Genomic DNA, 17960 nt, shown 5'->3' on the forward strand with positions numbered 1-17960 from the left:
GAAAAAGGCCTCCAGAAAAATACTTTCTCTTCTTCTCCCAGGCAAGTATCCTTAACACTTTTCTCTTAAAATTTATAGCTACTGAATCTACATTGCAATTGTCTTATCAAGCATATCTGTTACAGAAATGTTAAAAATGCCACTCTAAGGTATAAACAAAATTATTTTACCCACAATTTATTGATTAAATTGACTAAGTAATTTTGATTCAAATATCTATCCTTGCTTATTCAAACACAATAGGTATCCAAGAAATCAGAACTTAAAAAGTTGTTTCTCCTCAGATCCCTCTGTTTGTAGAGATGATGTCCTTTTTTGTCCTTTTCTTTACACACACTTCATTCCTGGAAATTGTCTCCAATATGGTAATTACTAGAAATTGAATTACGTGGAGCCAATGGCTTTGACATACTCCCTGTACATAGGTGGGATTGACCACCTGTCTGGAGGGACTGCAGATGATGTTTACACTGCCCGGAATGCTCAAAGGCTCGAGGGAAAGACAACTTTGCTGCTTCACTTTGCCTCCACATGTTTCCTGACATTGGCAGCAACAGGAGTAAAAGCACCACTCTGTCAAGTACTCAAGGCCAGTTCATGTATCCCAAACTGTGCTGAGTCTGCACTTTGGGGGCTGTAGTTGTGCTCTTGGGGCTCTGTCACAGTCTTGCAGTCCATGCCTGCACATATTCTTTCTCCCTTGTGATATTAGGAATTATGAATTTTATTTTTGTCAGTGCTGCTGAGGTCAATGCAAAGCCCACTGGGCTGGTCAGGAATCTTTTTTGATACAGAAAATAAAAAAAATTCTGGATCAAAACCATCGCTGACCAAATCACATATGATGCTACAACATATTTTTCCCATGTCTGTTGGTCCATTTGCACTTCTATCTGCCCAAAAGATCTGGGTCTCCACATGAACATCTAGGATGAATAGCTGTAGTGAATTATTAAGCATCTTGCAGTAATTGACAGTTTTCTTGAAATGTTAGGTCCTGAACTCATAGGAATATATACAAAATATAACCTTCATTATTTCTAATTAAGAGATTGTGAAGATTCTAGTACATTTTAAAGGCTGGCCTCTTGCTGCAATCTTAAAATATATTTGTTTTCTTACATCATGACTTCTTGGAGGGGAGAGCAATGAGTGTTTGCTTCCAAAAGAGATGATCAACACAGACCTCAACACAAGATGGGAACTCAAAGATGGGGAACAAGAGAGATTCTCTCTTGATAATAAACTGAATACAAGAACATTTCTTTCTCTTCCTTAGGGCTTGGCTGTTCTTTCTAACAGGTATCTTGTTTGTTTCAAAAGATGCCACTTGTAGGCAAATCCATGCACCTGGGCCAACCTCTGACTGCAAAACCAAGGACAGTTTATTACATTTTCAAATAAATCTCCTTGCACTTTCCAATGCTGAGCATTCTTTTGGAAATGAATTTATTTGCACACTTAGAAAAAGCTGCATTGGAAAACATATACATGGTTTAAAATATTTGAAACCTTCCAACCTTATTACCTTGCTTTTAATTAGCATAAAATAATTTTGCACTTTAGGTAATTTCAACCATATCAGATAAGTCTTACCATTCTTATCTGAGAAGGAACCTTATAGAAACAGTATGTTCCTCACTAAAAGGGATGTGTCCTCAATAGAGAACAGTTCAGGGAAAAAACAAACAAACAGCAAAAAAACCCACCAATAAAAAACCCCACACACCACAACCCAGCTACCAGTCACCTCTTCATCCAAATCTTATTATCTGAAGGGAAAAAGAGAGAATGGAGAGAGGCAAACCATTTTTCTAGTTATCCAGTCAAGTGCTGCATGACTGCTTTGTTTTCAAACACAGCCCTTAAAATAATTGAACTATTTTGTGCCAAGTATTCTAAGGACCTGCACCATAGGTAATTATTTACCTGTTTTCAGTTACACATCATGAAAGATATATCTCTACAAGTCAGGCAGGAACTCCCAGCTCAGTTCTTCAACTTCAAAGCTACCTTTTAAACCTCCGGCACTTGCAGAGGCATCTACTACATGTCCAATGAAATAGATGCTTTTGCATGATAAGTCTATCAATGCCTTCTAAAGCAGAAATATAAAGGGAATTATATCTCTGGAAGGTAATTAATACTGTTGTGACCTCAGTCCACAGAGAGTAAGGTTATCAAAGGGGTGATCATGGTAGAGCACTCTCCTGCAAGTACTGAAAGACCAATTGTTACTCTTGGACAACTCTTTTCTATGCCAACATTTTTCATGATAAAACCACTTTCGAAGGCTGAAAGTCAGAGCAGTTATATTTTTAAAAACCAGGACTTTAGAGCAAAGCACAATAACTAGAAATGCAAGTATATACATCTATTTCAAATATTGCTACCTTCAGAAAGATGAAAGGCAGTTTAACATCAACTTTATACTGAACTTTAGAGCAACGGATAAAGGGACATACCTAAGACATTGGCAAAGTGCCTCAACTGAAGTTAGTCAACAGCTCTGAACTGAATTTAGGACGTACCATCACAACCACCAAGAGTCTGGTGTAAAAATGATGAGTGTTAAAGCTTACAGATTGTTCTGTCAGCAAAGATAACTTAAAAATCACTCTCGTCAAAAATTCCAAAACTGTTTCTAAGGGACTTTTTGCCAGTATCCTTAAGTACACATCACTGTCCCACAAGAAAGACGGTTTCAAGAGGAATCTGGGGGAGGCAGGGAAGGCAAGGGGGGATCAGTTCCCTCAAACTCTGCATGACACCAGCAAGGAGCTGCCAAGAAACCACTCTGCTTGCAGCACTTTCATTAAAAGGCCTAGATAGCTGCCAAATTGCCCTCAAAGAGAGGTTATCTTTATCTGCCAGAGTGGTAAAGAAAATTAATCATCCTTTTATTGTGGTAGGCATGTAAGACAAAAGAGGTTTCTGGGGGGGTGTCTAGTTATCTTGTTGGTTATCTCCCCTCAGCTGCTCGCTACCCTGCACCCAGGCACAAGCAATACCTGCCCGGAGATTACAAACCTCCTGAGTTTCACCTCCACAGCAGCAAGTGTTCTGAACACAACAGAAACGCCCGTCTTGTTTTACCTGCTCACTTGACCATAGAGCCAGGCTGAGGGCAGATGAGTGCCATCCATCCCCTGGCCACCAGGAGAGCACCTGGAAGAAGCAGGCATGTTCCCTCTCTCCCTCTCCAAGGTAGGAAAGCAAGCCCAACTCGTAGTGTTTCGAGGTAAGGTTTTTGGGTTTTTAAAGGTTTCTGGCATGGATTTCAGCACTTCTGCTGAAGGTGACGCCAAGTGTCTCTGGCAACAAGACTTCACTGGAAAGTCCCCGGCAAAGTGCCTTGGCTCCAAACACAGTGGGCACCATTACCAGGGCAAGAAATTGCAATAAACACCCTCCTTTGCTCACCAGCACACTCAAATGTGAAAAGGACTGACATCACCCTTTTAAAAGGAGCACAGTTGTTACTTTCAAAGTAAAGCTGACCACATGTTGACCTCCAGTTACACTGCACAGAATGAAAAATCAGGACAACTGTTTAAGACACCAAAGACATCACTTTAATTAATGAAACCTGTCTATCAACATAATTCACTTAAACACTTGTCACGTTCAAAGCTGCTTTAAAATTACTTTGAAGGGATTTACACGAACTGTCCCCAGCTTCCTTCATCAACCTAAGGTACAAGAATCCCTTCACTTTCTATATGGGTTTATAAGAAATTAAACACAAGGGCAAGCACAAGGACAAAATTAACTTACTGAGTAATTTTATTTCCAAATGTGTGTTGCCTAGAAAACATATTCCTTTTTTTTTTTTTTTTTTATTTTACCTCTGAGCCATTAAAAATAGTCCTAAGTGTGAAATGCTGCTTCTGTCCAGACATGAAAAGACTCAATAAATCCTGCTAATACTGGCCTGACCTTCATTTTTTATTTGTTTTTTTAATATCAAATGCTACCTCAGAAGATGTTTTTAAAAACAAACCCTACAGCTCACTTTCTTCACTTGACACTATTACGTTTTTAAACATCACTTTACAATCTTTCCTCTTCCAAAGGTGGACTAAGGATAGTGATATTTTACATCTACCTATATAAGTATATGTGACTGTATAAAATACATATATGGGGGCTTGTGACATATAGTATGATATAACAAACTGGTAGATGGGAATTGATTAGTAGAGACCAGTTCATAAAGAGATTTGGCTTCACAAGAATTTGCTGATTTAAAGCAAATGTTGGTCTTAATGCTCACTTCAAGAAATCTCGGCATGCCAAAAAGAAAAAACAAATACAATTGCTCATTAGGACCTTCGTGTCCCAACTCCAAGCCTGCTTTGTCCTAAGAGAAGGCAAGAATTCCCAAACCTAGCCAACCTGCTTCAAAAAACCCCAACCATACAACTCTCTTTTGGCTTAAATCACCCAAAGTATTCTTCCCTGCCAACACGAGTGCCATAACTACACAACAAATGCCTGATTTTTCTAGTGCTTAAAATGAAGTTTCTGGCCTCCTTCTCTGACATAAATAGATAAATAACAACAAAACAAAGGGTTTTGTTCTCTCTTCAGTGCAGAGGCAATAAAATGCCTGTTTTCCATTCACCCAAGCTTCCGAAAAGAACCTTCCTGTTGCCTTCTTTACAGGCTTTACACAAAGCAAACCAAGAGCAGCCTGTGAAGCTCTGCCACTGAGTGCAGCTGCCTGCCCTTAGCACAATCCCTGAGCTCTCTGTCCTTGTCAATCCCTCAGCTAAATATTCCTCCTGAGAGGGTTTAGTTTGGGTCTCCAAACAACAACTACTCGTGGTTGCTACTAAGCACTGCCAGTTTGCTTTGCCTCCTCACACAAAATCCCCAAATTCCCATGGCCTGATGTCTTCCCATAGCATCCAGGCTGCCCTACACCTTCCCTTCAGTTAAATGCTCTGCCAAGCTCAGTAGATTCAAGGAATTCATCCCTTGGGACCACTTGATTCAGTTGCACAGATTAGTGTAAGTTATCAGAAAGGCTGCGAGGTTACAATACTCAAATCATTCTCCACAGTTCGGCACACCTGACTCACATATGCAGAAGCTTTGGAATGTATGGCCCAAAGTTTGCAGTGAGGCAAACCTGAAACTACATGAGAAGTGCCCTGGAGCCATCACCCAGAAGAATAGTGCTTTTCCCATCGTGTTATTTCATTAAAATACTTACAAACTGATCACTTAAAACACACTCAGGGCCATGCATCCTGCAGACAATAATCTTTTGGAGGTTACCTCTCAGGAGTGCTTCAGTTACAATATTATTTAAGGATGTTGGAAGTAAACAAAAAAATCCTACTGTAAAAAACCTTTTACTAAGAAATGCAAAACAGGCCCTGTCTTCAGACCAATCTTTGGGATAAATATGATATCCTGCCTTTTAGATGTGAATCTTCAGGGGTCAGCACAGTCTAGCAGACACTGTTTCTTTCTTTGTATCAAATGGCCTTATCTCACCTAAATATTTTTCTAAAATACAGCATGCAACAGTACACTAAGCAAAGGGGAGCAGAAAACAGCATAAGGGGAGCACAGTAGTCAAGAGCATGCTAAAAAAAATCACACAGATAAAAGAGAGAGATTATTATTTTGGACAATTAATGGTACTTTTAAATCAATCCTATGAACTTTCCTCCAAATGTTTAATTTCTTTTTATACTGTTACTGGCACTGAAACAGATGCACCAAAAGAAATTTTGCCTCAAGCCCAAGGCTCCCTCTTGAATAATTCAAAAGCAAGAAGATCACAGTGGCTTAATTAAAGGGCCCTCCCTCTGTTTCTTTATTTTTCCCATGTTGCTGTTACAGGACAATATGCCTCTGTAAGGAGTTAAGTAATTTTGTACATCTATACTGCTTCCATTTTCTTTGGCAATGCAATTTTATAAGAGACTCTGGACTAGCAATATTGGCAACAGAAATGCACATAGTTTTTTTACATAATTGCTATCAGAAAGATAAACTTCTTAGCACACTCATATTCAGTGATTTATTTCCTGGCAAGAACTAGAAAAGGCAAAACTTCCACAGCCACTTTTCCTCCTAACCTCTCTCCTGAACAGGCTGATGGATTGTGAGGCTCTAACACCTCGGAGAAGTTAGGGACTCCACGATTTACAGAGGATAAGCACTTGCACACTCTGCCATTAGAGCTTTTCTTTCAGTCTAGAATGCATAACATATTTTTACCCCAGCTAAATCAGTCAGACTAATTAAGAAGTTCTCCCCCAACCCACAAATCCTGCTTCTCTCATGCCTGTAGAGCACTAGAGCTACACAAACACCTGCAGTGCCTATTTCAAATGAGCCACATATGAATAACATAAAAACTGCAGAAATAAGTTCATCTGCTGTTTTGAACGTGGTCACTGAGTGCAGCAACTGGGAATCTTCAGCACATAATACTGCACGAGAAAAATGCCCATCAATTTTGCATGTCACCATTAGTTTACCTGTCTACTAAAACATGTATCCCACACATAATGGAAGTAATACAGGGGGTCCTGAGAAGCTACACTGGATATTCCTTATGGGTTATCCCCTGTGGGATGCTGGCATTAAATGGAATGTAAATCCAACACTTGTACCTTACAGGCATGATAGAAGATGTCGTGTGAGCCTGTGTAACAATGGCCTTCATTTTTCAAGTAGCTAAAGGAGCCTTCAGAGATAAAAAGCTAGCAGCAACACCACAAACATCCAAGCCTGCCAAGTCTACAGGGTTAGAAACGATTCTGACAAGATGAACCTTTGCCAAATCCTAGCGTAAGAGAAGCTGATGTCCTGGTTAATTTTTCTGAGCAGATCTACTGCCTTTACCAGGCTGACAGTGAATCTGCAAAACCCATCAGAGCCTTCTGTGCACTTAGCAGTTTTAACACCTGGAAAAGGGAGGTTAAGCGCTGGAGAGGGAGACTCGGGCAGATCCCTCCAGCTTTGGCCAGGTCAGGGAGCACTGCCTTCCCGAGTGCTGCAGTTAATCTGTAGGGCAGAGAAGATGTGGGTCCTTTTTGTAACAGTGGCTCCTCTCTTTTCCTACTTTGTTAAGGGTCACTACAGCTTTACTGTGTTAATTGACCACTACTCTGATTTCCAGTCATTACTTAGAATTTCAAATTAATCTGATCAAACAGAACGTACCTTGTGAAAGTAAACACCCATTGATCTACTTTAGTCTCCAGGGTATATTTTAGGCAGCGCAGGCTCACACAGATCCTTTGATACTTCAGATGTATTATTTCTTACAGAATGCTCTGCATATTTTCTAATTTGTATTTTTATGGGATAGCTGGATCTCTGCCATGACAAATTCTGCCTTTTATACATTATGGGCCACCATTACCACCAAAGAATCCTTCCACCTGCACTAAAATATGAAACTTTATTTTTACCCTTGTATAATTTATTTATAATAATTACAGCATAAAGAGACAGAGGAAAAAAGTCCCTACCCTGCTGTGCCTCTTTTAGATGCATGAGGGCCACACACAAATTTCAGGTGTATTCTAACCTCCCCATACATAAAAATAATCTGAACACCCCATCTGTGTTTCCTGTTTTTGTTGGACAACTCCTTGTCCTCCTCAGACTATTTTAGACCTTAGACAGGTTATACCAGTATAATTATGTGAATTATGGGTACAGGGGTTTTTAACCAGTGTAGATGTGCTACTGTGAGCCATAAATCTTTGCAGGAAAGGTCATTTGGTTTTGTCTCCCAGCCTGGAGTAAGACACTCCAATCTATCTAAGCCAGTACTGATGGACGGAATGTTTCCAAGAATAATTAAAGTAAGGAACACAAAAAGTTCTTATTTTTCAATGGAACGTGTAGCCCTGGTTCGTGCCTGAGATGTTTTAGTTTTCTGAAATTTGTTTCCCAGGGAATTTTCTGTAAACAAGAGAAATACTTTTGTAATTGTACCTATGTTTACATTCTTTCCCTAGGAGGGACTTCTTGATGTCCCTCTGGTCTGACCAATGTAATTGAAGAGGTTTGTCTTCTTGTCACCAATCGAATTGGTCTGTGTAGAATAGTAGAAAAGGAAGACACATCCCAAAAATAAAGAAGTAGTTTTCAACCTTCTGAAGTCGAAGTCTTGTGTTGTTGTGGTGTACAACAGTGTCAGAAAAGACCAAGGTCTTGAGGGACAACTTCCTTGAAAGTACACATATACAAAGAATAAGCCCTTCATATCAAAGACCTATTATTATTGTTAAATGCTTTTATTTTAATACCAGCAACATGGAGATTTTGCTCAACTGTTACAAACACTCAAACATCCAGAGAAACACTCCTGCTTTATTTTGCAGAGCTCCATGGGCCAGCACAGTACAGGAGCTTCCAACACTGGCTCCTGCCATGACTCAACCAGGAACACTGTTTACTCTGCACCTGCACAATTGTTTGTGGCACAAAATAGATGAAGGAACTGATTAAAGAACAAAGGCAAACAAATAAACTTTCGAGATGCTTTGATGACACATAGGTGACAAAGATCCCAGCAAAGGTGACAGCACAAACACGAGAAACACACTGTGTTTTGAATGAATAACCATGATGCAAAAGGCTTGCTTAGACAAGAGAAAAGCAGCAGGTCTACTGCATTTCTAAGACAACTGCAAGTTCTCTCAAAGCATGGTGAAAGAATAAGAAAAGGCCTGTGGATGGGTCCTATTCAGTCAAGATCCATGTATTCCTTAGCTATTCCAATCTCAGTGATTGTTTTGTAAGAGTCCCAAAGGGAATGCCTGAGCACAGGAGATGAGCCCTGGCCCTTGTGACTTCCGTGCTGAACTCGGAGCTCCCACTTCTGCCAATGCAGCACAGAGAGAAATGGTGGCCAGGACGTGTGCTGACACAGGCTCTCTACCTGGTCAGAGCAGCACCATGAAACTCCACATTCAGAGGCCCAAACTGCCCAGGGGCATCCACCTGAAGGTTTCCTGCCATTACAGTATGATATGGGGCTGTGTTTACAAAGTCACTTTGGGATATTTTGGGCTTTTTTTCTAGCTGACAGTCCCCAAAGAGTTAAATTGCAAAACAGTAACAGCCCAAGGAGAACCTGCCTTCCTCAGAACTTGGGTACAAAAACCAGATGGCTGCTTTTTCAGAGACCCAAACAGATGGGAAAGGAGGTTTCCCAATACTACAAAAGGGGTCTCAGACCTCTATGGGACTGAAGATCCATAAGTGGAATATGATAATTTTTTGTTCAAGCCAGCAAGTATTGTAAGAACAAAAGTGAAGAGGACTGAGGACTTCCAACCCATTGTAATTTCAATGTCTCTCCATGCAAAAATCATGTTTTTCTAAAATGAAATCCACCAAGATAAGGACTAGCACATAAACATGTGAGTACAGGATTCAAGAGAAGGGAAAGGATCAATTGTTGTATTTTTTGAGCATGAGAATTTTCACAAATGGCTAACAATGCTGCATTCCTTTTTAATATAAAATAAATCGGCAACATCTGGGACTTTATTTACCATCTCAGTAAGTTTCCAAATCTTCACCAGCTTCACACAGAGTTACAGCATACACTGCAAGATGCTTGTTTTGAAATGAAGCATAAATACTGTTCTGCAGGCTCATACAAAAATGCTTAAGCCAGCCCAGCCTCAAACTGAATTACACTCACAGAAAGCTGCACCTTACAAAGCCTGGACTAGACAAATTATGGGCCTTTGAATTCCAGTAACATGAACTCTTTAACTGCCTCTCATAAACAAATACCCTGACTTGTTTTTAACAGCATTTTTTGGTTCCTCTCTGACAGGTTCCCATATTATACTTCCATGGGGTCACAGCATCTATATGATAATAGTCCTCAGACTCAGAAAGGAGTCTCCAAAATACTTAGATCTAAATGTAGATCTTCTTATCCTGTCTATAATTGCATTGAGACAGGACATACTTTTCTTTTCCCCTATAATCCTACACATGCCACAGATGGTAGATCTGTACTACTATCAAAGTACTCAAAATAAAACAGAAGCAGATCAATATCACCCCTGTAAATTTCAGTTCTTTCCAGCTGAAAGGAGTCAATCATATCCTTGAGCTACCAAGACATATGAGTCACCTAGACATACAAGTTTCTCATCTCATGACCATGCCAATGATTAAAATAACTGAAATGGGAGAGGAGGAGTGTTTGAGGTTGAGAGAAACAATTTATTCTTCCTCTTTGCAAAGCACAAACATCGTTTTCTACCAATAAAAATATTGCAAACTGCATCGTTGTTTACATTTCTTATAGCGAGAGAACACAATAATGACCGTGCTGCTCTGAAAAATAATTTCATGCAAATTAAGACAGCATGGAGATTTTCTATGTACGAGTTTTGTTTACCATGGGGCCGGGGCCACTCATTCACCTTTGTGAAGCAGCACTTGCATGAAGTTAATTTTTGGTCAGAATTAACAAATGCTATTACTGAACTTCTTAAAAGCAATTAGTTAGGTAAGACCTGGGACCCGAAGCCACTGAGCACCAGAGACCATCCACCTGTATTTGTGTCCTAGACAAGAAGGTGTGGCTTAGCTACAGATAAGGCTCCTGTTAAAAGCTGAGTTAACTTTCGGGATGAAAGGTGAACATAAGTAAGAGAAAGACACCAGTGCAGGAAGGGCGCTGCCTCCTTTATGTACCTTCTACAAGACCTGCAGAAAAAGGAAGCAAGGCAGTGACAAAGGTTAGTGTCATGACTTGCAGGCACAACTGACAACACCTCTACAACACCTCTGCTCTGCAGAAGGGCTGAGGTAAAGTCAGCACTGGCAGTAGAGATTTGGCTACAATGACGTTCAAATCTGGAAGAAATGACAGGGCTAGGATGGCAGTTCAGCCCAGCAAATACCAGCCCAGAATAAAACCTGCTATCAAAGCCTTATGAGGTTACCTTTACATCTAGAATTAGAAAGGGGTGTTGAACTAGAATGAAGTATAATACTGCAACTGGGTTTAGGGTTGGAGCTCAAGCCAGCAGATATTGATAAATTGCAGATTAGAAAGTGCCTCTGGGTTAACATGAAAAATATTGTTGGTTTAAACCATCTGACTGCAAAGATCTGTGGGATAAGGAGTGTGATAATGTTAAGATTAGGAGTGGAATTAGGGTTTGAGCGTACTCTGGAAGAGGTTGATAAACTGCATCATCTTGTCTCAGTATCAGGGAGGGCCCCACGCTATGATAAAGGTGCCACATGACAGGACTTCCCACACCCTTAACAAGCCCGACACTGCCCAGCATGCCAAGCCTTCCCTGTCTGTGTTCTCTGTTGACCGAGGCTCCCCAAGGAGCACATGTGCTGCCCCTGATGTGTTCCCCATCCCTCAGGATTACTGTGTCTTGTGTACACCCAGCGCGAACCTGGCACTGCCGACATGTACAGATCTCCTGTACCACACAGCACCCTGTGGACACACCGTGGATGGGGCAGGGGAGAGGGGCAGGAGAGCATCTGAAAATGCTTTCTGGTTTCTGAAAATGTCCAGCCTTTACTGTCTCCGTTTCTCCCTTCATTTGCAGCAGGGCTGTCAAACCGGAAATATATCAAAGACTAAAAGCTTCTGGCAACCAGTGTCTCCTCTCTTCACAGATGCATTTTTAAAAACAGTAGGTCAAGCCTGGGCAGCAGGTTGGTGCTGCCAAGGAAATCAAAAGCTCAGTCAGCCAAATATACCAAGAAGCAGCACAAAAGCTTGTCTGTGTCCTCCCCACTGGCTTTGCCAATGATGATCTTGGCAGTACTATTTAGCACTTACCCTTTTCCCAGTTCTTGGGAATCGGTGTTTGCCACATTACTCAGCATTTTCCAGGGTAGGGGGAGGGTGCAGGATTGACCTTCACATTACAGAAAAACCTGACACATATCTTCACTACCTCTGTGTTCTAATCACAAAATATGCTCTCCCAAGTTAGTGATTAATGGTGAAAAATTCAACCTTAGTGGCAGGCAGGCCTTGGACCAGACAACGACAGTTTTTGGAAAAGGGGGAACCATATAATCACTTTTCAAGGACAAAATAATTTCCAGACTGGAGACTGCATAGTTAAAAACCTTAAAAATCAGTATTAGTAGCACACAGGTCATCTCTACCATTTTCCAAGCTTGTGATGTAGAGAACGCAGGAGAGGCAAGAAGAACAGTTCTCAATCCAACGAGCAAACCTGCTTCAGCACTCACTACAAACTGTGGAGGAAAAAGCTTCACAGTGAGTCTTGCCAAGAGGGACTTAAAATAATTGAGCCTCATGGTCACAAGACCACACACTACTGTTGTGAAACAGTCACTGGGTAAATAAGGGTGTAGCCTCCAACATTTAACCACTGCTGGGGGGGAAATAAGAGAAAGCCACATGCAAAAGATGGTCTTACCCTTAAAAGGTATTAAGAAAAAAGATCTTGCAAATGTGCACCCCTGTCAAAAATATGGCAGAATGATGCTCCAATTCTAGTACTGCCAATGCAGTAAGAAAACTGAGTAGGGAATAAAGGTAATTTGCAGAGTTAAGCCTGCAGCACATAATTTAGGCAAAAAACCCAAGAGAAATAAAAGAGAATTCCAAGGGATGGAGGAGTAAAAGTTTGGATGAAGTACAAATGACAGTTGACCTTCAGTTTACTAAGATGAAGTTACAGAAGCAGTACATGTCCAGAATGATATAAAATTATTAACAAAATATGATGAAGAAATAAAATGTAAGATGCTGATTTTAAAACATACAAACAGGCAGGTATCTCAGACTAGCAGCGATATTAACAAAGCCAAATGAAAATTCCATGGCCATTCCATGGCCTTAACCATCGAAACCTGTTAAATTCTCTTATCGCTTTTGTATTTCAGGGATCTCTGTACCAGTGTACCTAAAGGAGTTTAGCAAATTTTCCAAATTTATCTTTTATTGTTTGCAGAAATCAAGTAAAGGACTTGCAAAATATTCGCTTCCAAGAAGCCACTGCCTTCAGCTCTGTGTATACAAAGGTCTTGTCTGTCTCTGCACTAAGTGAAACTTTCACTTAACAATCTAACTTCACCTGTCACCAATCCACAGCATTTTGCCAAACCAGGAGAAGGGAGAAATGTACCCCATCAATCTACATTTCCTCCAGACTGTCAGGAGCAGTTTGCATGGGGGCTTAGCAGGGTGCTGCTGGCCCCCTCTGGAGCAGGTGACTGGGTGACAGGGAGAGGCAGAGGGAGGAGGGAGCAAAGTACCTGCACACAGCAACTCAGCAAGGCTGGCAGCGGCAGGGGCTTAAAGGGCAGAGCACTTCAGCCAGCCAGGCCCTCCGCACCACAGGGCAGCAAAAGATCATTTTATTCATTTCTCCCTCTGGCCTCTGCTTCTCTGAGGGATGGAGGCAAAACAAAGGCATTAAGCATTTAGCATTACTTCTGATGCAAGGAGCATGCAAAAGCATCTTAAAGTTACCCTCTCTCCAGTCTCCTAAAAGTTTTTCTCTACTGTTAACCCAGCAGAACTGAAGCTATGTAGTGGGGTCATTTTTCTGCATGTTAATGTGTTGTGATGTGCTATTTGGGACATTCTTCTAGTCTCAGCTTCCACCATGACACTCAATTTCTGTGGTGCACTAAGCTCCTGCTCCTTAGATATGATTTGCATTTGTGAGGAAGCACTATAAACGGCCCAATCCCCTGGTACAAGTTAGCATAACCTTTTCCAACCTGTATTAAATTCTCAGATTATTTAGGAGTTAAATCAATTACACAGTTTTTTTTTAAAACCACGCTTATTAATGCCTCTGTCTATAATGAGAGCTCACTAGGCTCTAAAACATGCACCGATTACTCTGTAGAAAACAGAGGGTAATACTTTTAAATGATTATTCATAGTAGCCCAGATAACATTAAAGAACTTGTCACAATTAAAATTCATAAGCTATATTTCCTAATTTCACAACCCAGGTCAAGAACTGCAACCATGATGATCACCAGTGAAATACTGTGTCCTGACTCACTCCATACAAATAAGGTACTCTCATAAAAGCACTCCTGTGCTTCAGGAGGGGAGGGTGGTAAGGGAAGGAACTGATAAGAAATAATTACATAATAACCTGCTAATGAAAAGGTGAATTAATTGAAACACACCATGAAGTATCCAAGAGTACACAAAGTAATTGAACAGATGTTTACATTGGAAGGCTGACTATCCAGTGCAGGGATTAAATCGGATTGTGGTATTAATGGCACATCCAATGCTAAAATTGATCATGGATTTTCTGTTGCCTGCTGTCAAACTTGGAATAATACTGCATGTCATTTTTACAAGGAAACCATATAAAAAGACCAGGGAAATCAGGAAATGACACAGCCAGTATCACACAGAATAATAACAACACAGAAAACAGAGTTGATTTTCTCACTGACAGAACTATCATATAAACTGCCCACTACTGTACCTTCATGACATCTTTGTAGGAGTGAATGGCCTCAACTTCCTCTTTTTCATCATCATCATCCTCCACTCCTTCATCCAGAGCATCATATCCTTCATCCCTACTCCCATCTGTTTCTGTGGCATTAGTCATGTAGTCAATAAGCTGCTCCAGTGGAGGACTTAATTCCCGCTCTTCATTTTCCTTCAAACCATAGTCCAGGGCTTTATATATAATAATCCCCAGTGATTCAATAACCTGTAAAAACAAAAAAGAAATATATATTAATGCCATTTACACGAATGAATAGGTCAAGTGAAGAACAACCTTTTTGTTCTGGTGTTTGTATAAACCCAGCAACTGAGAGGGCAATAAACATCAAAATCAAAGAGAAAAATGATCCAATAATATATATAGTAGCACTTGATAAGCACTTGAGTAATACAGCATAAAACAAGCAGGAGCAAATCATACCCCATACCTACAGCTTTCTGATTTCAATATTTGAAATACAAACTCATCATTTAAAAACAAAGCAGGACCTTTTTCCTTCTGATATTACAAACCTTAAAGTAACATTACTCTACTTTGTAAGACTGTATTGCACACATGTGATCTTTTTGTGTGGGGTAGGCAGAAAGAAATTAAAAGAAAGAATAAACGAACATGAGATGCCTTCTTCCTCCCACAGCTTAATGACACTTGAAAACTGCCCTTCAGTTTGTGTCTTTTCATGGACCTGAGTGGAGTCTGGACACAACTCTGGATGTCCCAGCATTACTCACTGAGCACTGGGACAGTAGCCCACAAGAACTCCCCTGCCTGCTGCACACCTGTGGAGGCATACATATGCCACTGAAACTACCAACAACTGTATTCCAGAGTGATGAGGTAGTACCTCAATTTTTCATTGAATTGAGGCTTCTTATTTGTGCCCTGTCAAGAGCAAAGCAAACCAATGACCTCTTACTCAGTGTGAGCTATGAAAAGATTGTCATGAACATCCCACAGTGGTAAATGTACATCTTCTCTCTTGGCATTAATTATTTTCATTATGAGCAACACCGAAGCTTCTGGAATTTTAAAGGTGTAAATAGATGGCATTTCAAACTGAGGAATTTGGAAATGACTACTAATGAAGAGGAAAGGGGAAATGGGATTGCAATAGTAAACCACAAGAAGGTAATGTCACTGCTGGAAGATCCTTGTCTGACAACGGAAGTAGGACTGGAATTATTGCATGTAATCTCTGATCTTCCTTATGCGTTGGGATAGATAGCATGTCACACAAATTACCATACTCCAGTGTAGGAGTAGTTGGCACAGCAGCAACTTTAATAACAGGAGCATTTCTAAATATACTAAACCTTGTCATCAAAGGCCATTTTCTATAATCTGCCTTTTGGTATGATCCTGGTCGACACACTTTTTACTGCAGTGTTTTGAAATTCTGTTTGGGTAAATAGGACAACACAAAGGGATTCTGAAAACATTAAATTTTACTCTAGCTGCGTACTTATTTCAGCACAACAAAGTATTTTTGGTCTGAGAGGCTGGAGGTTAGCAAACACTTAAGATTGTTTCCCATTAGTTTATCTAGAGAGACGATTTAATGATTGCTGTAGTCTGACAGCTTTACACTTGTGTACTTCATTCCTCTGATGGAATCACTTTGCAGTGAAAATTCACTTTGCAAGACAGTGGCTAATAAACAAAAAACAAATTCAAAACCAATACATAAAACACGCTCTTTTATAATTTATTTCAAATAATTTTGGTAACTTGGTTCAATATACAAATTCTGCACATCCTATTCCCTTGAAATGTGTTTATACATATTTATTAAAAAATGCAGTTGGGAAAAGTGATTAGGCAGATTAGTGAAGAAGAAAAACCTGTATGTGTTTTTTCAGTTCAAAGAACAGCTTCTGACTTGGGAAGTGCTGTTGAGACAGGAAAGTATGTCAGGGAAGCATCACTGCCTTCCTGCTCAGTTCTCATACCCTGACTTCAGCCATGACCCACTTTGGAGACAGGACACTGTACCATACAGACCTTAAGAACAGCTTTAATAGATTAGATTTATATTTGTAATACATCTTGCTCACTTCTTAGGGAAGCTATTTTGTATTAACTGTCTTGTAAAACTTGTATTGTTAAAAAAAGCATAATGTGAAAATGTGGAAGTCACACAAAGTAAAATACATTAATTCCAAAGGTAGACGTGTTTCCTGTAACTCAGGTTCTCCGTACAATCCCAAGATACACACCTTCAGCAACTGAAAGGGAACAAAGAATACCTGTTTGAAGGAAACAGAAATGAAAATGAAGTATAACTGAATAAGCACTTTGATACTTTGAGCACCTGGGAATAAATACAAAGTGAACAATTTCTAACTTCAATAAAAAGTACATTTGAAAGGGCTTAGCATACATGAAGACTGAAATGTTCAGAACAGATGCAAAGAAAATTATGCCTTGTGCCATGCCATAATGGCTGCTGAACACAGCTTCTGGATTTTGCTACCAAAACTTCAAAAAAATAGAAGAGGGGGTGGATAAAGAAAGTGCACTCTCTCTGCCTTCTTCTGTTTGAGAAGAGGATTAAGGCATTCAAAAGCACCGTGGCTAAAACTGGATGACAGCTGCTGCTTTCTTTGATGTATCAGCGGTGGGGTTTTTTGCAGCTCAGTGATATGGTTTGTGTGTTTTTCTGTGCTATGAACAGATCTCATAATACATGCAAAGCTGACACAAGAGGAAAGCCTGTAACAGCACCGAGTCAGAGCTGTAGTTCAGTCTCTCAGCTCCTTATTTAGGAGACACGATCAAAACCATATTTACTCATTGTCTGTCTGTATCACAGATTCTTCCTGCTGAAAGACAAAGCAGCAAACAACTCAACTAAGTAACTTTGCTTTGACTCACACTGAAACTGAAAACATTCCCTGCTTTCAGTAGGATCAGTTTACCAAGGATCCTGTAAACCCCACAACTGCCATACATATGGCAGAATTGTCAACGCTTCTTCCCATGGATAAAACTACTAATCCAACTTCATACAAATCAAAGTTTTAGGTCTATATGACTAGAAGCAGAATATACAAGTCAATTGATTGCTGCTTGAACGCATGAGTGCTGTCACTTTGCCTGTAATACAAATCAAATATAAACAAAAAAAAGGGAAAAGCTTTTCACAGCTGAATGGATTAATTGATAAATAAGAGGGGGGTTTGAGTTGGATAATCAGAGATGGTCGCTTTTAATTTTTTTTTTTTAAACATCAATTATTTACAAAGAAATCACATGTTCTGAACTCTACTGTTGGCCAATTTAGCACAAAATAAAAACTTCTGGCACCTAACAAGTGACAAGTACTGATACAGTTTTCAATTATATGTGAAAACAGAGAATATGTTAAGAAAAAAAAGGGTAAGAATGGACCTAGCAAAGCTTTTTTAAACCACAAAGTTGCACACTGACACCCCAAAACAACTGCAT

At 40.0% G+C, this 17960-nt stretch overlaps 1 protein-coding gene across 4 annotated transcripts in view; it reads right to left on the bottom strand.

Annotated features, from left to right (window-relative positions):
• Window positions 1–17960, bottom strand: part of SPIRE1 (spire type actin nucleation factor 1) — a 128272-nt gene that overhangs the window by 58505 nt on the left and 51807 nt on the right. For all 4 annotated transcript variants that reach the window (XM_066183852.1, XM_066183835.1, XM_066183843.1 and 1 more), the window contains exon 3: window positions 14484–14717. In XM_066183852.1, the coding sequence (XP_066039949.1) occupies window positions 14484–14717 (234 nt within the window). The remainder of the gene's footprint in view (window positions 1–14483; window positions 14718–17960) is intronic.

Source organism: Chamaea fasciata, unplaced genomic scaffold (assembly GCF_029207755.1).
Source record: "Chamaea fasciata isolate MVZ Bird 193981 ecotype frontalis unplaced genomic scaffold, bChaFas1.0.hap1 SCAF_1, whole genome shotgun sequence".
Lineage (NCBI taxonomy): Eukaryota > Metazoa > Chordata > Aves > Passeriformes > Sylviidae > Chamaea > Chamaea fasciata.